At 56.9% G+C, this 21,517-nt stretch overlaps 1 protein-coding gene across 2 annotated transcripts in view; it reads left to right on the forward strand.

The window, feature by feature from the left end:
- The window catches only part of CNTFR (ciliary neurotrophic factor receptor), a 212,414-nt gene extending 191,650 nt beyond the window's left edge, over nt 1-20,764 (forward strand). Inside the window, exons 7-10 of one of the 2 annotated variants that reach the window (XM_076361926.1) lie at nt 6,605-6,768; nt 17,643-17,823; nt 19,639-19,783; nt 20,699-20,764. In XM_076361926.1, coding sequence (XP_076218041.1) covers nt 6,605-6,768; nt 17,643-17,823; nt 19,639-19,783; nt 20,699 — 491 coding nt within the window. In that variant the 3' untranslated portion in view covers nt 20,700-20,764. Of the gene's footprint in view, nt 1-6,604; nt 6,769-17,642; nt 17,824-19,638; nt 19,785-20,698 lie in introns of those variants that run through there. The other variant, XM_076361927.1, reaches the window with a different exon arrangement.
- The last annotated feature ends 753 nt before the right edge of the window (nt 20,765-21,517 follow it).

The raw sequence follows: 21,517 nt of genomic DNA on the forward strand, positions 1-21,517 counted from the left end.
AGCACGGCAAAGCAGGGAGCTGGGCACAGCGCTTTTGCCACCAGCCAAAGCCGGATTACAGCCGGTGCTGTGACAAGACTGTCCATCCTCAAAGAACAGGAAAAACAGGAGAGAATAGAGTTCAGAAACATGTCGAAAAACAATTTGCTGGTTACATGTGGCAATTACTGGGCCAGAAAAACAAATAAATGAATCCTTGAAGTACAGCCAGCAGTAAGTCTTTGCCTTCAATGTGCTGCATGTCCCAGTCCTGAGCGTCTGGAAGTGATGGAGTGCAAGAAGAGGAGCTCCACTGCTATCCCAGATTTTCCCTTTCTACCCCAAATCCTGGAAAACATCAAACAAGAAACAAGGTGCCAGCTCTGAACAGAGCAGGGAAATTATTTTGGAGCAGGGACTGTCCTGCCATGTCTCTGCAGCCACGGTCCATATCTGAAGCTTGTATTCGTCGGTGCATTGCAAACGTTGATAACAAGGCAAGGAGCTTAGTAGGGAAGTGGTGGAGTTTCAGTCACTTGGGTGCCTTTAAATGGAAATTGTTGTGTTTGTGGAAGATACACTCCTTAAAAATGAAGGTAACCTCCAGCCTACAGGGCCCAGGGCAGCAATTAAGCTGCATTTTCTGAGTTCCTTGCATTCCCTCCTGCAGGAGTTCAGGGCATCGTCCTGTAACATCTGCATCCCACCCATGCCCTGCCTGGCTTCCCAAACATCTGGTCCTCCGTCCAGCACACAAGGGCAACCCCCCTGGGAAGCACACCCAGCTGCGAGCCCCGGGCATCCCGACACCAGCACAAGCCGGATCCAGCCCAGCAGTTTGAACTCCGCCCGGGTCGGAGGAGCGGTGAGCGGACGCCAGCGCTGCCCCGGGCCAGCCATTAGCACGGGTGCAATATCACTTCCTCTTGCAAGAGTGCCCGGAGCCGTGCAGGGTGCCTGGCCATGTCCCGGCAGTTGCAGTGGGAGGTGAGACCCCCCGGCACCACCTGGCAGATGCTCTAACACCCTCCGGGATGGCACTCGGGGAAGGGACGATGGGCCAGTGCTGATAGAAAGGGCTGTGTCCTGCACCCCAGAGCCAGCCCGCTCCCATAAACACTTCAATATCTAGTGACCTTAAAATCTCCACGTTCTGTACAGCTATGAAATTCTCCTCCTCAGGATTTGGTACGGCCGCCGTGCATAAGAAGCATAGATGCAGTGGTGATTGAGTGTTCAAGCAGACAGTCAACAGGCTTAGCAGAGTCATTACAGGATGAACTCGGCTGCCACCGATCAACAGCCACCTTCACTGAACCGAGCTTCTCCTTGTGCCGCCCCAGTGTTTCCAATTCAAACAAGTGCACTGCATTAGTGGTCTTTGCCAGGCAATTTTGCCCCAGGTTGTCTGCTCTCCTTGCAGAAGCTTCTGCATTTCACTGTCTCTTCTGGCTCTCTGTGTGGCTGCAAGCCCGGGGCTGTGTCCCAGCGTGGTGGGTGCTGGCGGTGTGGATCTAGCACCCAGTAGGTTCTCTGGGGATCTCTACCAGCGTCAGCTGGGTTGAGATCTCATCTTGGAAGTTGTGCTGGGCTTTTCTCTGCTAGATGGAGGGGAGGAGAACCTATGGCTCAGGACAAAGCCATTGCATCAGCTCGTTGGAAAAATGCTGCGTGGGAGCATTGCGACATGTGCACGCATCCTGCTAAAATGGAGAGGTGGTGTCAACCAGTGACTGCATGATGCTCCTCCTAAAATCCCAGGGCTGGGGATGTCAGATCCTGCCTTGTGTTTTCCGCCTAGCCTAGAGAAAACCATCACACCTTCTGCATGGAGGTTAAACCCTAGGTGTGAAGCCCTGATCTCATGGCCTGCTGGGGACAGGGCAGCCTGGAGCCAACGCGAGAGCGGCGTGGGGCCAGCAGCTCTCCCTCCCGTTGCTGGCTGAGCTGGGAGCAGATCCGCTGCTGAGTCAGACCACCCACCCAGCCTGGGCAAACACAAAAAGCCCCCTGGGAAGGAGTGACCTCCTTTGGTTTTGCTTCCTCTCTCCTTCCTCCCTCCCTGGAGCCCCCAGCAGAAAATCCCTTCCCCAGCCGCTTGGAAGATGGGCTCTAATTGAGTGGAAAATGACTGTTACTTTCTTTTGCTATCCTGAGCCCATGCCTTGCTGGCAGTCATGCCGTGCTGGTTATTAGCACCCAGCTGTGAGGGGTTTCCATTTTCAGTGGTGACCGGAAGAGGTTTTCCAGCCCTCTGGACCCCATCTCTCATCAGTAGGAGATCCAGGACGCCTTCCTCCCTGTCTCACTCCTGGAAATTGTTTTCATAATTACGTCTTCTGCAAAGGTATCAATATTAATAAAGGTGAGCGTGGGGAGGGCAAGGCTCTGGAAAGCCCTGCAGATATCAGGGCTCCAGCCCAAATCAGGAGGAGGTGGGAAAGGGGCTGGAGAAGCTGGAGAGGAGAGGGCTTGGAGGCAGAGAAAGGTGCCAGGGAGGAGTGAGGTGGTGTGTCAGGAGCTGTGCACGTCCCTCGTGATGACTGGGACAGAGTGGGACACAGCCCCTCCTTCTTCGCTTGTGTTTCAGCCCAAGAACCAGGTAGCCAGCACATGCATCCACCAGGAAAGCAGGGGCATCACTGCCATGCAGCAACGCCGGTATCCCGCCTCAGCACCTTTCTCTTTGCGTGAGCCTGGGGCAAATTAGCAGGAGAAGATGCACAGCATTAAAAGGAGGAAGGCAGCCTCGGATGGGGCCTTGCAGGCATGGGTGCATTCCCCAGATTTGCCACCCATCCCTTGTGTGACCTTGGGAAGATTGTTTGATCCTCCCAGCTCCGGCTCTGGGGTGATTAAGACGCAGAGCATCTCAGAGGATGCTTTGTGACGCTGCGTGAGGACAAACGTGCCCACGTCGGTGCAAAATTCAGTCTCTGAACATGGGTATACAGTTGCCTAGGCAGAAGGTCAGTTCAATTCATACTACTTAGGGAGGCAGAATTAAATTACCTAGACTGACATTTGGCTAAGACATGGAGTTTAATATCCCTCTGCTCATGGAAAATGCCAGGGGATATTTAACAGCCGCAAGGGATCCATTTTAGTGCTCGTTGGAGAGGCGGGATGGGCGATGAGCCCCTCCATGCTGCGGGGTCTCAGCTGCCTTTCTGAACTGCAGGCTTCATTTTGAGATGAGTCTAACAACAGCCAGGGGCGATGGATAGCTAAAGACTCACAGTTAAGCGTGAGCGTGCAGAGCCTTTACGAAAAGCCACTCTCCACGGCTCTTCTTGCACACCAAGCCCTCGCTTGGATGCAGCAGCCGAAAACCAAGCGGGAAGAGCTGTGAGCTGCCTCCTGGCCAAGTCCCCTTCCCGGGAATGTCTGGAGATGCTCCCTCAGCTCTGCAGGATACTATTACATCTGGTTTTGTAGCTGCTTAACCAGTACTCAGCCTAATGCCCATCGTCCATTATTATTATTACTATTATTGCTTTTATTATGTTACTGCCTGCAGGCCCTCGCCGAGGACAGGGCTCTATTATGCTGGCTGATGTACAGCTAGACAGCCCCTGCCTCACCATGTGTAGGCTAAATGGAGGCAGACAAAGGCTGGGGAAGGAGGAGCGCTTGTCCCTGTCTGTGGAGCAGGGACCCAGGAGGCTGTGGAGAATAAAGGACTCCTTCAAGGTCACGCAGAAGTTGGGGAGCTGGACACAGCCTGTCTCCCCTCGCTCCTCAACTGGCCCCTGCGGCACCGGCCCCAGTGTTTCCCATGATGAGCTCAGCATAATGAGCTCTGTCCTAAGAGACATAGGTCTGTCCTCGCTGGACCGGCTGCCGGAGGTGCGGTCCCCTATCCTGGCTCTTGCATCCCCACCGCCTTGGAGGGACGTGGCAGGAACAGGTTTGGCTTTGTGCTTTTGGAGGGCCTGGCACTGCTGCGCTTTCTAGCCTGGGCAGGAGTCCCACAGACGGGGGGACACGTGGGGAGGTAGCAGGGACTGCTGGTTTTCCCATTAACCCGCAGTGCCCTTTGAAGGCTCGCCGCAGTCGGGAGCGCAGCCCCCTTGGATGGCTGGGCTCTGCTGTGCTCACTCAGAGCCAGGGCAGCCCTCCCCTGTGCCCCAGGGCCAATCTCCAACCCACAGGAGCGGGACTGGGGGTAACATCCCTGCAAAACGGGCAGGTGACTCCCACCTCAGCATCAGGACACCTTTTTTTTTTGCCTCCCTCCAACCCACCACAGTGGCATCTCTCGTTGCTGCCCAAGCACATGTGCCCTGCCCAGCACAACTGCATTTAAGCATCCTTCTGGCATGGCTCCAGGCTGGCACGCCAAAAAGCAGGGCCAGGCTCCCTGCGTTACCCCAGGGAGTATCCCATCGCATCCAGCCCCAGCCCAGCACTTTCCTTCCCACTTCCTTGCTGCAGAGCTGCAGTTCACAGTCATCTGCATTCATTCAGCCAAACAGACTTTTGTTTTGCAAACCGAGCCCGCCGAGCCAGTGCTGGATTTATACTTTTCCGTATGCGTTTGGACTCCAAGTCCCTGTCGATGGAAGCTGATGTCCAGCCCGAGCCTGGGGATTCGAAGCGAGTGGAGGAATTGCACAGCCATCTGGAGTAGCTCAGCACAGTGCAGCCCCAGCAAGTCATCCCTCCCGCTGAGGATAAAGCTGTAAATGGAAAATTGTGTCCTGTCCTGCTGCAGAGAGGGGTCAATGGGAGCTGGGAGGTGGCACTGGGCACCTGTGGTCAGGCCCATGGGTGCTTGCTCACCAGCTGCTCCCTGAGCCTCCGGGAGCATCCTCTGAGCGCTGGGTGCAGTGGGGATGGAGGAAGCTGTCCAGCCCTCATTGCACCCACTGTGGCAGCAGGAAGGTGATGGGAGGCAGGAGAGGCTGTCGGGGTGGTGATGAAGATGACAGTGAAGGAGGACTGCAGCAGGGTGTGTGCCAGGGTGCTTAGCGAGAGGGATGGGGAGAGGGAGTTGGTGGTGGGCTACATCTCAGGGGGAAGAGGGCCAATTCTGGGTCCCACCAAGGTGGTTGGGCTGTGGCTTCATTTCAGCGGTCCCCCCTCTGCCTCACCCGCAGCCAAGAAAGCAGGTCTGAAAGCATCACAGGCTGGTTTCTCCTAAGAGGAGCAAACAGTGATGGTGCAGGGAGGGTGTCTTCCTGGGGACAGCTGCTGCGATGCCACCATCATCCTGGAGCAGAGATGGCAGTGAACAGCACACGCACGACTCCACTTGCAGCAGACTGGCCCCACATCAGCGCCTGGTCCCATACAGCTTCAAGCTGAGGGAGAGATGCCCTTCATGCATAAGGCAGGGCTGCAGGCAGCAGACAGGCAAGCTGACAATGGAGCAACTCACTCGCCACCACCACCTCCTTCATCTCCCAGGGGAGGCGAAGCCCCTGTGTGCACATCACCTCCCACCCGCAGCAGGTGAACCCCTGGGGTCAGCATGGAGGAGAAGACCTCTGAGTGCAGGGCAGGAGCTCTGCCAGGCAAAGAGGGGCTCCCCACGGCCCCAGCATCCCTCCTCCATGCTTGGGAGTGGAGTTTGATGCTGACATCTTCACAAGCTGCTGCTCGAGGTGGTCAGAGCCAGGGCACCATTACTCAATCCAGAGATTTTCAGGCCAGGAGGGATCCATTGGCCTGCATGTGGATTTTGGAGGGGGTTGAAAGCCCTCCCAGGACATGAGGACTCATGTGCATTGCTTCTCTTAGAGTGCACAGAGAGCCCTCTTCCACCCCAGGCACAGCTGTGTGCCCAGCTACCCGTGCCCAGCTCCTTCCTGGCCGTGAGAAAAGGGAGAAGCGTGGGCATACCCAAATCTCCATCTTTTTGTAGCTTTGCTATTGCAAATTGGGAGTTTGAGCTGTCGGGAGTTGAGCAAACCCTTGGCGAGGAGCAAGGCTCACTCTGCAACGGGCAATGCTGTTCATCACAGCCTGTCTGTGATTTCCTTCCAGCACTCTAATAGTAGCTGCAACTTCAAAGCATGTTGCATAGCTCACAGCCAATTAATACTCACTTGAAATACTTGTCAGGTAGCAAGAAAATATCCCTGTATCCCAAAAGCAGAGCAGGGCTGAGAGAGAGATACCTGGGGTGGAAGGTGACCACGGCAATCCTTCACCCTTGGCAAATATGGTGTGCCAATGCTTTGAATCCCCAAAACCCCAGCCCTAAACCCAAGGGCCAAACTCTGCCATGTTACTGTGAGGTAAGCGGGTTTGAACGTGGGTCAGACTCCCAGAAATCGGGAGGTGTGAGGAAAGTGCAGGATTTGGGCTTGGTCGGCTCCTCGCCCTGACCCAAGTAGCCCTGGGGAGGAGGGATGCTCTCTGCCCTGGCCAGGTTGTTTCCATGTGTCTCCAGCACTGGCACCTCCTTGACGGTGGTTATTTTGAGCCAGGACAGCCGTACCACTGACCTGGACAAGAAAAGGTGATTTGCATCTAATTAGTTTGGGAAAAGGATGTTCTGCATGTTTTGGCTGCTCCCCTTGGAAAGCACACGGCGCAAAGCCCAGCCAGCTGTGCCGAGGGGTGTAAGGAAAGATGCCACGTGCAAAGCTTTACCAGCCACCCTCTTCTCTTCCAGTAAAGCCGGACCCTCCGGAGAGCGTGGTCGCCAAACCCGTGCCCAATAACCCTCGGAGGCTGGAGGTGTCGTGGCAAAACCCCTCGTCCTGGCCCGACCCCGAGTCTTTCCCACTGAAGTTCTTCCTGCGGTATCGGCCCCTCATCCTGGACCAGTGGCAACACGTAAGCGATGCTGAGCTGGCTGGGATGGGAGGGAGCTGGGGGAGCTGGTGGCTGGGAGCAAGTTGCACTGGGAACAAGTGGTCAGGGACCCAAAACAATATCTATTTACTGCCCAGGCGACCCAGACCCTTTTCCTCTCCTTCTCTGTCTCTCCTCCCTTCTCTTTTCCTCTCCGTCTTTTTTTAAACTCACAAATGGCTTTGCAGGCTCTCCCTGCTCCGCATTTTCATCCACGGCCCCTATCTACTTTCCATGCATATGTTCTATATAAAACCTGCCAACGAGATGTAAAAGGCATTTAAAGTATAAATGTCACCACATTTAAATGCGCCTCTGCCACATTTAGATTTTGAACTGAAGATAAAATACCGCTTGCCGTAACTCAGAGCACAATCACAGCGCGATTGCCGCGATGTTACCGTATTTCTTACTTTTATTTCTTGTTTCTTTAAAAAAAAAAAAGTCAGTGAAATCCTTGGCAGCCCGGAGGACAGATTTCATTTGTTAGCTGCAGGAAGATAACAAGAGGGCTTTTTTTTTCCTCTGTGTGCTGCTTGCATGCTCAGCTTGTGAAGGAAAGCAATCTGCCGCTCGAGGAGAGGTGCTGCTACGCTGGCATGGCTCATCCAGCATCCCCTCTGCGCTGAGCTGGGCCAGTCGAAAGCCAGTTAGGTGCTTTGCTTGATAAAGCGTTTTGCCCCCCCAAAAAGAAGACAAATAAGAGGCAGCACCTGGTCCCCGGGGAGCTCACCTGCATCGCGGAGCCAAGTGGGGTTTTCTGCTGGCGAGCTCTTCTTGGGGAGAGAAACGGCTGAGAGGGGATGGGAGGCTTTCCTCATGTCTCTGCAAGATGCTGGTGTCTCGGCGACTTTTTCTTTTTGTGTTGGTTGGGGTTTTTTTGACGAGGCAGCGCTGCAGGTCATGTTTCAGATTGAAGCGTTTGCTGATGGCTTTGAAAATCAGAGAAGAGTTGGGAGAGGGTTTTCCTGCTTGTCTCTCTGCCCTTCGCTTCCCTCCTGGGAGAGGGAGAGCGTCCATGGAGCATCCTGAGGGGTAAGAAAGCAGAGGTGGAGTTTGGGTATTAGTTTGCTGTGGATATTTTTTTTCACTTGGGGGAGAAATGCTTGAATTGTAGAAGCTGTGAAAAAAGGGGAAGAATTAATGGGAAATACCAAACACAACGTCAGTTTTTTCAAGGTGTGAAACTGTTGTGGAAAAAGCTGATGTTTTTACCCTGCTACAGCCTGATCCAGCCAAGGACCATGCAAATGCAGGGGTTTGCACCCAAAAATGGTGGGAGAGCCAGTGAGCTGCCTCCCGCCTTGACACCCTCAGGGTGGCTGGCCTCTCCATCACTGGGTATTAGGTATCATATTTGCGGTGTCAAGCCGTGACAGTTCCCTTGCCGCAGGGCCTCCACGGGGACAGTGTGGCCTCTCCATCAGTGCTCTTGGGCAGGCAGCGATGGTGGGAAATACATGGAGATGTTGGTGACACTGGTGGCAGGGCCACCCTGGCTGGAAAAGGCAGTTCTAGGGCAGTAAAAACTTGATTTCTCCTATTTAAAGATACCCTGAGCTGCGGAGAGAGCTCAAGGTACCAACCCTCACAGTGGGTGCAAGGAGGGCTGGGAAGGGTTCATCTCCTCGTGTCCCAGGAGGGCACAGCAGTCGTGGGTACCACTTTTAATGAATATCCCCTTGCAAGAGACATGTTCCCCATCACTGTCTGATGGAGAGGTGTGTTTGGGGAATAATTTGCTCAGTGAGCAAGTGCAAGCATTCAGCGAGTGAGGTACCAGCCTTGTTTTCTGACTCTCTGCCCCGCCGTCTGGGTAACAAAAAATCTGATTTGTGGATGATTTGAGGAAAACTGCCACTATTCATCAGATGAATTATTTGCGAAGCCTAATTCAATCAGCTCCCAAACACCAGGGGATGGCAACGCTGCAGCAGCCGGAGCTGCTCCGACCCCAGGCCCCCTTGACACGCTCAGCCTGCTAAGCCCAGATGGGCACCCTGCAAATGCAGGGGTTTGCACCCAAAAATGAACCCCGCGGATGCCAGCATGCTGGGAGCATGCTCAAGCCATGCTGAGCTCTGCTTTGCTTGACCTATTGCTTGTTGGCATCTCGGGGGGTGTCCCCTTTCCCCCAAATCCAGCCAGGAGAGGGAAGGACATGATTTTGGTAGGGCCAAGCCTATCTGAGCCATCCAGCTCATCCTGCCGTGGTGGTGTTGGGTCTCGCCTTGAAGGGACAAGTGCCCTGAGAAAGGATGCAGAGGTCATGCGTGCCACGCTTGCATGGGGGTGTCTTAATTCTTGCCGAGGTGAAGGTCTCCTGCCACAAGCTGCCCCCCATCTTGGCTGTTGCTGTCCCCACTGGCTGCCGGCGCGTAAAAGCCATTGCACACAACCTGCTTGCTGACAACGGGGCAGCATGGGGAGCCCGGCAGGGAGAGAAGTCTCCGCCAGCAGCCAGGAGGAGCTGGGTAACCTCACGCTCTGGCACATCCCTGTGTGCCCAAGGTTCCCATGCTGATCCCCATCCCTGCCTCCTCGTGGCAACCCAGCCATGTAGCAGCTGTGGGTTTTAAGCATCTCCTGCCACCCCCTTGGCAGCCCCGTGGGAAGCCCAGCATCCTTGCAGTAGCAAACCCACAAGGGAGCACCGGAGACTGCCCAGAGCCAGGAATATCCATGCAGGGCCCACTCGCACGTGGCATTTCTTGGCAGAAGCAGCAGCTCCCCTTTCTCCCCTCCGCCTCCCGTTATCTTTGCAGGGTCTGATTTATGCACAGCACCTCAGCAGGCAGGACCAAATGAGCACTAATAGGATCAGATGGATGTCGAGCTGTCGAATACCGTAGGGCCTGATTCAATCAGTGTCTGCTTTCTCCCAGGCTCTTCCTTTCAGGATTTTAATAATGCCAGGGCTTGGCACCAGAAGATGAAGCCATCCGTGACGGGAGCGGTGGATCTTATCGAGACCGCCGCTGCACGAGCTAGCCATAAATGCAGTTTCTCCCCCAGAGAGAGCCAGGTGATGCTTGGCCCAAACATCCCCCCAATCAAGCAATATCTGGGGCTAACCCAAAGCCAGGGGGACACCCTCATCCCCTTCCCAGCACTTTGCAAAGGTGGGTTTGAGCCCCAGCGTGCCGTTTGCACTCCCTTTCCCCTGCTCAGCAGCGCCTTTCCGCTCAGGCCACTTAGCAGCTCTTGTGTTGCAGTTTGCTCTGGGAATTATGATGATGTGCTCTGGGAATTATTGTCGCGGAGAGATGATGATGATGAGTTTCCACATGAGCGTGCGGCGGGGCGTGTGCCAGATGCTCCTTGCACCATCGTGCTGCCTCGCAGCAGCTACCTTGAACATGGGCATGGGCATTTCCCGGCTGTTCAGGATGCAGCCATGTCACATCGTGTCACATCGTGTGGCCACCAACTCCCCTCCACCCCACCAGCACCGAGCTCGCTCTGAAACACAAGCAGCTTTAAAGTCATGCTCCTCCCTTTCTGGAAGAGGGGCTGCTGGTTTCTCTGCTGCCAGAAGAGAAATGGGATATTTGTAGCCTAAACAGGTTTTTTATTCTCTTCTTTTGGCAGAATCTCCCCTTCTGTCTCCTAAATATAAAACATTAAATGTTTAGGGTATCCTTTATTTTTCTCCTGCTTTTAAGTTTGTAATTCAAGCCAGATTAGCATGGTTTCCTCTTCTGTTTTATAGCCCCATCCTGGCCCCAAGCGAGCTCTCCTAATGCTCTCAGATGTTCCTCTAATGGCTTACCTAGGCTGGAACTGGATACCCTTTCCTAATGGATTGCTAATAGCCTGTTTCTGGTTTTACAGGCTCCTTCAGTTAACTCGCAACAGCAGCAATCGCCACGCTCACACATGTGATCTCCCTGCGAGCACGTCTGCACGCTTACCCCTAGATGCAGGCGGGTGGCCAGGCACCATCCCAAGCATCTTTGGGGAGCCCAGGGCAGGTCTTGCACCCAATTTGCTCCCACCCCGTAGCGTTTGCTGGAGCAGGATCTCCCCTTTTCCCAGTTTTTGAGGGGGAGATCTCGTGTGCTGAGCACTGACCAGCTCACTGCACGTCCCAGGAACACGGCAATGCTCAGAAGGTATCTCTTAAGCAGCATCAGAGCTGGTGGCCAGGCCGAGGGAGGATTTCCTCTGGTGGGTTGCCAGCAATTTGCAGATGCCGTCGCGAAGTCTAATTGAACCCATTGGCTGCGCTGACAACATGAAATGTTAACGAACCGTGAGGCAGGCTGCGCCTCAGATCTTGAGATTTGCAGTAAAAGGTCATGAGATATTTAAAGCTAATAATGTGGTCGGGTTCTCTTCTTCCTCTTCTGTTTTGGAAGCATTAGAGCCATGTCCGTGAGCATTTGCAAAGGCTGGAAACATCCTTCTTTGGAAAAGCAAGCAGAGGTGCTCCCACCATCCCGGGATTTTAGGAGCTGGGGCCACAGAGCCGCCGATGCAGGCGTCTGTGCTGGTTCTGCTGCTGAGCAGCTCTGATCCAGGCAAATGATGGGGATTTGGGGACAGGAATGGGCAGTTTGTGGGTATTGACAAATATTTAGTGGTTGGGTTCATTGGTGTGAGGAGGGCATGGTCCTCTGGGCCGGCCACCATCACTCATGTGTCGGGGGTGGCTGCTAGGGTGGGCACAGGCTCATCTCCCAAGGCAAGGCAACATTTTTCGGTCAAATAGGTGAATCTCACAGGCTGCCTCTAGAAGTTCCTGCCTTGGGGCAGCCTGAAATAACCTGAAAGTGTGTGCTAATGCGTATCCTGCCTGCGACAGGCAAGGGGGAGGGATGGAGCTGGGGAAGGCAATTAGTGCCACCGGCCGCTGCAGCTGCATCCCCGCCGGCGCAGCAGCAATGTCACTTTGCGGCGGGTGAGCTTCTTCGCGCCCATTTGCATCCCCCCCCATGCCTCTGCCGCTTTGCCTGCGCTCCCCCTCTTCACAAGGCAACCTTGGCAGGGAGGTCACCCTGAGCAAGCTGGGTTACAGCTTCACGCCTGGTAGATTTTATTGCGGCACTTCTCTCCCTTCCCCTCCCAGCTGCAAAGTCAGTGATTAAAAAAGAAGGGGGAAAAAAAAGGAATTAATAGGTGGGAGCAAAATGTTGATGCTGTAATAGTGTTGCTTGCAGCTTGGCATGGGACGGGCGGGGCTGGAACAGAGTGCCTCGGAGAAGGATGGAGGTGGGAAATGCTCAGAAATCACCTTTTCCATCCCCCCCTAAGCTCCAGGGATGGAGTCGAGCTTGGGACCCTTGGCTGGCACTGCCTGGGCACTCTCAGCCCCCAAGGGAACAGCTAGTGACCTAAAACTACTGAACACCCGGCAGGATCAGGCCTCCAGAGGTAGCCCTGATGGTGCCACTGAGCAGCAGAGCACTCATGCACGCACCCGTGTGCCTGTGCTCACCTGCATGCTCACACACAGCTACCAGCAGGCAGGACGGTGCCAGCAAGCTTAGCTTTCCCTGCCTGCGTGCAGACCATGCCAGGCAGGTGCCCGTGCCCCGCAATGCCCACACACAAGCTGCACCCGTCTGCTTTCACCCCCAGCCCACTGCATCAGCGTGGTAAATGTATCTGCGGGCAGCAGATGCCGGTGCCGGGCAGGGTTAGAGCTGGTGCTGAGCACCCCGAGCATCCCCAATCCCATCCTCCCCACGGCCGCAAGTGAAAGTGAGCTCTGCCAGTTGTCACTTGGCAGGAAGGGACGGCGCATCCAGAGAAAGAGTCCCATTATTAATGAGCTTACAGCTCCGCTTTCAAAGATGTTCTTTATTTTAAGCCAGAAGGGAGCCGTTCAGCCGCATCTGGTGTGTCACAACCCAGGCTGCGGAGGAGCCCTGCGATAACTCGTCCTCCCAGACTGGCAGCAGGGCTGAGCTATGTGCAGCAGCGGCACAGAAGCCTTTTTGGGGGGCGGTGACAGCAGGGACTGCAGCTCAGACCCTGCTGGGCTCCTCCGCTACCTGTCTGGCAGGGAATAAGGGGGGTCATTCACTTTTCCCAACCTTTTTGTTATTCCAGAGTCCGGGCAGAAAGTTTTGTCTGGGGTTAGCCCAACTGAATCCTGCGGCGCTGCGGAAGGAGGAGGTATCTGGGGGCTCGTTTATTAGTAATGAATGTCAGACCTATTTTCTCTCCAGACGTGGCTTTGAAACGGAAGAAGCAAAACATTTCTTTTCCACTTGGCGACATCTTTTCATGGGCTGCAGTGGCTGTTTGCAGCGACCCTCCCACACTTCCCAGCAGCGGGGCGGCTTGCTTGGGGATTAGCCCCGATTTTGGTTTAGCCTGTTCCCCAGGGCAGGTGGGAGCCTGCCGAGATCCCCCTGCGATCACAGGGACTGAAGGCACCTGAAACAGCAGCTACTCGTGTAGCATGAGTCCCTGCAAAACTCCTTGCAGCCAGGTGGCGGGATCTGGCCACTTGTTGCGGGGAAAAGAGGCTGTGAAATCGAGCCCACTGGGGTGCCCCGTCCCCCTCCCAGTTCCCATTTTCCCTGTTATCCAGAATAACCTGGGGAGCATCCAGAGGTGGAGGAGGCTGCGAGGACGCGAGATGCATGGCAGACGCGGGCTGTGCTCTTACGAGGGGTTTCCTTCCACATTCCCCCGCTCGCTGTGGGTGGCGCAGGCTGTGTGAGCAGATCAGCTTCACCCTACAACAGCCGGGGTGCTCCTTTTATTTTGGGGAAGGCAGGCTCATCCAGGCTCGATACAACACCTGGGACAGGCGCATGGTCTCTGTCCTGGCATGCACAGAGGTGGTGCATCCCTGCCGTGGGACCGAGGGGTGCCAGCCCCCCATCCCCGCATTGCCAGCTTCCCGGCAGCGGAGCACCCCCTTCCCACACCGGGATCTGTGCTGGGGAGCGGGAGGTGTTAAGGAATGGAAAGCAGAGCCACTGCCGCCACAGGGGAGCTGACAAACACATTTTCATGTGGGATGCAGAGAAGGAGGCATCTGATCCCCCCTTCTCCCCCTCCGCCTCCTTCCAACACAGACCAGCCCCCAGCCCAGCTGCCAGGGCAGGGAGGGTTAGGGTTTTCTTCCCCCCCCACCCCCTTCCAAAGGCCATCTGGGCTTCAGACCTGCCTGTGCATCACTGTGTTCACAAGTAATTGCTACCTGGTCGCGCTGGACCAGGAGCAGAGCCCTGGTGGGAACAGAGCACAGTGACCTTTTTTACTGCGGGGGCACCCTGGCAGGGTGGGCTGGGGGCAGCAGGAGCAGGGGGAGCCCCGGGGGGGGGGAATGGCTTCCTTAACTCATGCTGTGCCGAGCGCTGCAAGGCAGTGCCACCAGTCTGCAGGCAGGGACTGGTACGAGGGCACACATGGATGTCCCCTGTTGGGGTGCATGGTGTGGATGGCTCATGTGGATGTCCCCAGGCCTCCAGCACATGTGCAGGGGGGACCAGCATGGACAGGGGGAAAGCCAAGTGCTGGGAGATCCTCCACTCCACCTGCCCTGGGTGTCTGTCCCCATCCCATCAATGCGGCACCAGCCCCTGGGCTCATCCTGGTGCTTGGGGCTGTGGGTGGGCACTGGCTGGCCCTCGGCAGCCCAGTTATCTTTCCAAGCAGGCTGATGGGGGTGTGTGGCCTCAGCAGGGAATGGGATCCCAGCGCACGATGTCCTTAGCAAGCTGTCAGCTGAATTACTGGGTTCAAGGGCTTTTTTTCATTTCTCTCTCTCTTTTTTTTTTTTTTTTTTTTTGCAATGCTAATAGCTCTGCATTGCACTGGCTACTGATCCCTCATTAATCTGGGCAGTGCTTCACAGCCAGCCGGAGTGACTTTTGGCAGGTGCACAAAGGCAGTCAGTGACACACAGACCCCCCTGGCCAAAAAAATTACCATGCACAGCCTTCCTCCAACTTTTGTCTCTGTGTGGCGGGGACGCGGATTAAGGAATTTCTCCCTCTCCCTTTGATGCTGTGTGTCCATCCGTGCCCGCACGACATCCCCGGTGTCGTCCCCTCCCCGGCTCTCCCTGTCTGTGTCCAGTTGGACCCAATCCCCATGTGCTTTCCCGACCCCCGTGTGCTTTCCCATCTGCTGCCGCACTTCTGTGCTGAGCCACAGGCACCCACCCAGGGACTTTCTCACCCACCATGGCAAATGTTGGATGAGTCCCCTGGCTGCCCAGCTCAGAAGTGCTGCTTGCAGACGTCGTATGTGTGTGGAGAGATGGATGCTGTCATCTGTGCCTTCTCTTTTTGTCTGCTGTCTGAAGAGGAGCTTAGGGCAGGTCCTACAAGGAAGGTCCTCCAGGTCCTCCAGTCTGGGTTCTGGGGGAATATCCACCCTCACAGCACAGACTGTGCCGGCGACCTGCAAGCTGCTAAACAGGACTGCTCTAAGCCTGACCCCGTTATCTGGATGAGAGGCAGCAGTGTGACCCCTGGGCTGGCTCTCAGCCTTTTCAGCATTCTGGAAACTCAGAGAAATGTGTCATGGAGCCCCACCAAGGTTGCTGGGCTCGTCTGCCCCCCATGCCAGGCTCCCTCCAGCCAGGCTCTGACCTCAGACCGTCTTGGCAGGCATGCCAAGAAGCTGCCCCCATGCCGATGGGTTGGACCCAATGGTGAGACCCATGGTGCGGTGGAAGGGTGTCCCCTGGAAAGTAGGGATGGACTTGGGTACCAGTTGTCCCAGTGCTTTGGCTAATGGCAGTATAGGGCTCGGGCACATCTCAGCTTGGCACAAGCCCCACAGTGAAACCGCCGGCATTCCCTGCTTGCATCGCACTGGCGCCGTGGGCATCAGCCCCAAGTTGGTGATGCAAGGAGAGGCAGGGCTCTGCCTCCCCCCATCCAGCCCCAAATTCTGCAGCAGTGGGACGGACGCGCGCCTTTCTCCATGCTGCTCCCCCGCCAAGGTTTGGTAACAGCTTTGTGCCTCGTGGGCGGCAGGAGGCCCTTTGCTCCCCAACGGCTCAGGGTGGGGGCCAGCCGGGCCTGCCTCCAGATGTGCTCCAGATCGGGGGCTCCTGCGGGCTCGGGCTGGGTGGCGTGAGCAGCTGAGAGCGCAGAGCCCAAGGGCCCTGCTAATGCTGGGCGGCAGGCTGGATGCAGCCCTGGGAGAGGGAATAGGGAAGGAAAGGCTCTCACCTGGAGCAAGAAAGCAAAAGTGCCCCCCTCCCTGGTAGGGATCCCCCAGAGCGGCTGTAAAAGCTGGGGGGGGCTGCAGTTTGCATGGCAAAGGGATTAAATCTATGCTGGGGTATTGCACGTGCTGTACTGCGGGGACTGGAAGAGTCTTTCTCAGGATGGGTTCCTGCTTTTCAGGTACCCTTGCAAGCAGTGGGGTGATGAGCTTAACCATGCCAGCTGCTGGCCAGGCTGTCACACGCGTCCCTGGTATGCACTCCATCCCTGCGTGTGTAAAGCTGCAGTGCCGGGGCAGCCTCGTCCCGCAGGTGCATTGGCCTGGGTACCCCCAGGCACCCCGGCGGTGCAGCTTTTCTCTCTTTAGGCTTCAGGATGTGATCAAAGACCAGGCAGAAGTTTTTGGCTCCATCTTCTTGGTCCTGTCGTTGAACCGAGTTCTTAATAAAACTCAGCTGTTGGTGGGATCAACTGGGACAGCGGGATCCTGTGCCTGACCTTATCCTAGGTGGCTGGGGAGATGTGGAGGACTCTACGTGGGTTGCACCATGAAGTTCCCCCCACCCGTGAAGTGCTGCTTGTTCTGCTTGAGCATTAGCCCCTGGCTGGGTGCCGGCGCTCACATATGGGTTGCGTCAGACCCACACCATCCCTCATCCCCCCAGCGTCTTTATTATCAACATGTGTCTGGAGAGACAGTGGTTTGTGTCGGCCAGGGCACAGGGGAAGGACGAGGGGTGCCCCGCGTCTCCCCCATGCCATGCACAGGCAGTGCAGGGGGGGAATGAAGCTGGCAGCATGTTAGTCCTCAGCCTCAGAGACTGGGAGGAGGGCGGTCTCCCATGCAGCCTCTGTGGGATGCTCCTGCCTTGGTCCCCTCTGTGCCTGCAGGACCCCGAAGCCAAGCTCAGCTCCATCCCCAGAAGGTCACTTGGATGCTGAGCCATTGTCCTCTGTCACCCGCATGTGTTTGCTCACTGGTGGCCGTGCGATGGGGGTATATTTCTACCGGGCACCTGCATCTACCTGTCCTTGAGCCAAGCTCCCAGTAGATCAGAGATCCCCCAGAAGGTGTGAACACAGTCTGGGGTTAAACCATCACACAAGCAGCCACATCCCTAGGAGGATGGCAGGACCTCCCATGGCCCAGGCAGCGGTGACAACAGGACAGAGAGACTTTTTCTAGGAAAGACGGCTGGACACGGCTTGATCCTTGTCCAGGGGCCCAGCCACAGGGCTGCAAGCCAAGCCCATGGGATGCCAGCGGGCACAGGAGCAGGGTGGCCAGAGGCGTGCTGGTGGGGGAAGCCTCCTCCCAGCACTGGCTATGATGCCCAGAAAGCATGTGCACACATGGCAGCCGCTGCCTTGGATGTCCCGCTCCCAGCCACCCTAACGTGTCCGAGCAGTGTCTGCCCGCACTTCTGCTAGTTTCTGGTGACCTCTAGAGGAAGGCGCTCTGCTCCGGCACCACGAGTTTGGAAGCGGGATGGGGTCTCACCAGACCTTTGGCTTAGCTGCAGCTGGAGCATTCTCCCCCTGCATCCCTGTCCTGGGCTCATGCCTCTGCCCAAACCCCCATAGCACTTCCCAAAGTGCTGCGAAAGTCTCATTATCATCCTGTAGCAGAGCTAAACACGCTGATTGTCTTACACCTCCCTGTGCTGGGGGTTCCTCTGACCGCCCTCCCCTCTCCGCTGCTGCCTGCAGGTCGAGCTGTCAGACGGGACGTCACACACCATCACGGACGCCTACGCCGGCAAGGAGTACATCATCCAGGTGGCGGCCAAAGACAACGACATCGGCACGTGGAGCGACTGGAGCGTGGCCGTCCATGCCACCCCCTGGACGGAGGAGCCCAAGCATCTCACCACGGAGGCCCAGGTCACAGGTGAGAGCCCCCTCCCAGTACAAACAGGTTGTGCCCGCAGTGGGGGGCAACCCAGGAGTCATGGCAGAGGGTCCCCCCTGTCCGGCTCCAGCCAAAGAGATACCCCCAGCATCTAGGGGGGCTGCAGCCCTTCACCCTGCACTTTGCCCCCCCCACATGGCCCTGGCAGCAGGTGCAGCCGTGGCCTGAGGGGTGCTGACTCAGCTAGCCTGGCTCCGGCATCCTCCTCGCCAGGATGCTTGGGGTGAGACAACAAAGCTGGGGGTTCTTTAATAATAATAATAACAACAACAACAACAACAATAACAATAATAATAATAATAATATAACATTATTCTTCCCTAGAGTGCTGCCCCCCTCCAGCCCTCCCTCTCCAGTCCTACCCCCTCCACACCTCTGACCCCGCACAATGGCTCGGAGTGATGCCAATTCGGAATAAAAGCCACAAAGTTAACAAGCCTCTGTTTCTAGGAAAGAGCTGGGACTGTGTCCAAATGGGCGTTATCAGCCCTCTGTTTCCCAGAAAGGCTGGAGTGGACCCTGCGCCGGTTCCTCCGGCTGGCATTGGCAGCAGGGCGGGGGGAAGCACTGGTGTGCAGGCAGGCAGCAACCAGGCTTCTACGTCAGGGACGCGCACATGAGCTGGCCAGATGTGGGTGTGGGGCGGGGGGATGCTCAGCTCCCCCATGCTCCAAGCTCTAGCCTGGCTGAGTGTGTAGATCCCAGCACGTGTGTGCAAGCCGTGCGCTGCCAGAGCCGTGCACGAACCTCTGCAGGCCTTGCCGATGCTCCCTGCACAGGGATGCGGTGGGTGCAAGCCCCGCTGCTGGCAGGTGGAGGTACCTCCTACACGGAGACACCCCCCCCTTGCAGAAACAGCACCCAGTAGAGCACCTGGGGATTCAGGCAGCACCAGGGACTTACAGCCCCTCATCCCTAGGGGGATAAACCCCCGCAAGGAGTGCAGGCACACTGTACAGCTGTCAGGGTTTGGGGTTTGCTTCTATACCCGCTTGCATCGTGCTAAATGCAAATACCACTTCAAACGGCACCTGCCTGCTCCCTGTGCAGGCACACGCATGTCCCTCACACACATGTCCCTCGCACACGTGTCCCTCACACACGTGTTCCTGTGCATGCAGCTGGCTGCAGCCATGCAGGGCTGATGTGGGACACCCTTGCTCCAGGACTGAGCCTCACCGTGACACCTCAGTGGGGTCTGAAAGACGCCAGGACAGATCCCCTGTGGCCCCCAGCATCCCCCCCCAGATTGTCTGGCCAGGGGCACTCTGGGACCTCTGGATGTGACCAAAGCTGCCTCAGCCTGACCACCCATCCATGGCCTCCCAGCAATCCTGCAGCCCTCTGCGGGGACAGAGACCCCATCTGGTCCTGTACAGAGGAGGACAAGCCCTGCGAGGCAGCCAGCAGCCACAGCCATGTCTAGGCCATTCTCTGGGTGGGGGATGCTCTCTGCTGAGCACTTGTGGCCATGTCGTCATGACACAGCCAAAATTCCCACAGAGCTGATGCACAGAGCAGCCCGGCTGGGCAGGATGGGGTCGGGAGGGATGCCCAGCTCTGCCAAGTGGTGGAAGCATCTCCGAGCAGTAGGTCCAGTGTTAGAGCAAGGAAAGTCTCACGGACCACACCATCCCCTGGCTCACCATCCCAGCCCCCAAGCTCAGCCCTAGCGTGGCATGGCAGTGAGAGGGGCAATCTGGGGACGGGACAGTGCCATGTCCCTACCAGGATGTATGGGATGCATTGCGGGGCACCCCAGCTCCCCTCACCATCCACTCTCTCTCCCTGCAGAGACAACGAGCGCTAGCACCTCCTCTTTCATGCCGCCCCCCACTACCAAGATCTGCGACAAGGGGGCCGTGGTGGGCAGTGGGGCCGTGGCAGTGTGTTGGACAGCTGGACTGGTCTTGGCTGCCTATGGTGTCCTCTTTATTTAGTGAGTATCCCCCAAACAGGGGGCATGAGAGACAGGGTGTGGGTGCTGAGAGGGGGCAGGGGCTTGGGGACCCCAGGGGCTCCAGCATGGTTGGGAGGGGGATGCTCCAACCAGACTCTGGGTGAAGGGTGTTGAGAATGAGCCATTTGGGTTTTTCTTGCAGTTTTTTGTAAATGCACCAAATCTGTCTGCTTTTCCAAATTGGATGTTCTGGTGGAGAACTCAGAAATGGCTTTTCAAACATTTTCTGCAAAGCCTGCAAAGGGGTTGGTCTTCAATGCCTCATTCTCAGCAGCCCTCCCCCCTCCCCACTGCTGATATTTTAAGAGGCAAAGAAACCACGTGGACATCTAAGGCCTTTGCATAGGGTTGGAAGCAAAATTGTCCGAGAGCAGAAAATTCAAAGATGCATCTCAAAAATGTCCTTGGCTTGACTTACAATGGAGCTGGCAGCCTGGAGAGCCCCTAAAAGCCCCGTCCCTCCCTGGGCCAGGGCTGCTGTCTCACTGGGTACCCCTGTGCCCATGCTGCCCAAAGACTGGGGCATCGATCTTGACAGCAGCCACATGTGTCGCTTTGGGGGATAAAGGACGTGCCACCCGTCCTTTGGTGCCCAAGAAGGAGCCATAGCAAGGCAGCTCCCGTGGGTGCGGGGTCCTTTGCTCCCCTCCGGCTGTGTCACCTCCATGTATGATGTTAGCAGTGGCAATGGGAGAGGCGGTGGCACGCAGCCAGGGGTGGGTGGGCAGGGTCTGGCCCTGGGAGGAGGAGGTGGAGGTGGTAGGTTTGGGTACCCGAGTTCTGGGAAGGGGTGAATTTCCCCGTGGAAAAAGACCAAATTCTGCGCGGTGTGTCCCCTTGGTGGCCGGCCACAGCCAGAGCGGGACCAGTGACCCCTCTCATCCCTGCTTGCAGATCCCCATCTGTCTGTCCGTCGCAGCCCAGCACAGACGCCCTCCCACCGCCCACCGCCGCCACCGCCCCCCGCCCTGCTGCCCCCCTCCCGGGTTGAGTCTCTTATCTCTTCGATTTTGCACACGTTGAGGACGTATCACGCTTCTCGCCATCGCTTCAGAGGAGGACAGAGCCGCCGCCGTCCCCTGGGGAGCCACGAAATCCTCTCCCAGCCCGGAGCGAGGAGACGCACTTGTCCCCCCCGTCCCCCTCCCCCTTTCCCCAGCAAGGTGAAGCGAGCCCGGGCACTATGCTGCAGCCGAGGACCCCGCTCATACAGCTAACCCCCCCACGCCAAAGACGTGCCCGCCGCCCCACCGCCCAGCCGGGTGACAGGGAGCATGACGGTGCACCGAGAAAAGGGGATATGAAAATGGGGGTGGTGGTGAGGGGAATGATGCTCCCAGCTGTGTAACCCCCTACGGCAGAAGGGGGTCCCCCAAGGACCGGACTCGCTCCCCCGAGCTCTTGACCGCGTGGTGAAGCTGGAGGGGTGCACGGGTGGGGGGTCTTGGTCCCCTCCGAGGGGATGATGGGGGGAAGAACTGGTGGCTTTCACAAGTGCGGTGGGGAGCAGGGAGCTGGCAGGGTTTTAATGGAAAAAAAAGGAAATGAAACACTGATAAAACCCCCCTGCCCCTTGCCGAGCACCTGGGAGAGCTGCCCCTCCGGCTCCCCCCCCCGCAGCATCCCGCAGGAGCCTTCGCCACCCCTAACCCCATCCCCACATCACCCCCAAACTTTTAACCATGTTGGATACAGGGAATCACCCCCTTTGAC

This window comes from Aptenodytes patagonicus, chromosome Z (assembly GCF_965638725.1).
Source record: "Aptenodytes patagonicus chromosome Z, bAptPat1.pri.cur, whole genome shotgun sequence".
Classification (NCBI taxonomy): Eukaryota; Metazoa; Chordata; class Aves; order Sphenisciformes; family Spheniscidae; genus Aptenodytes; species Aptenodytes patagonicus.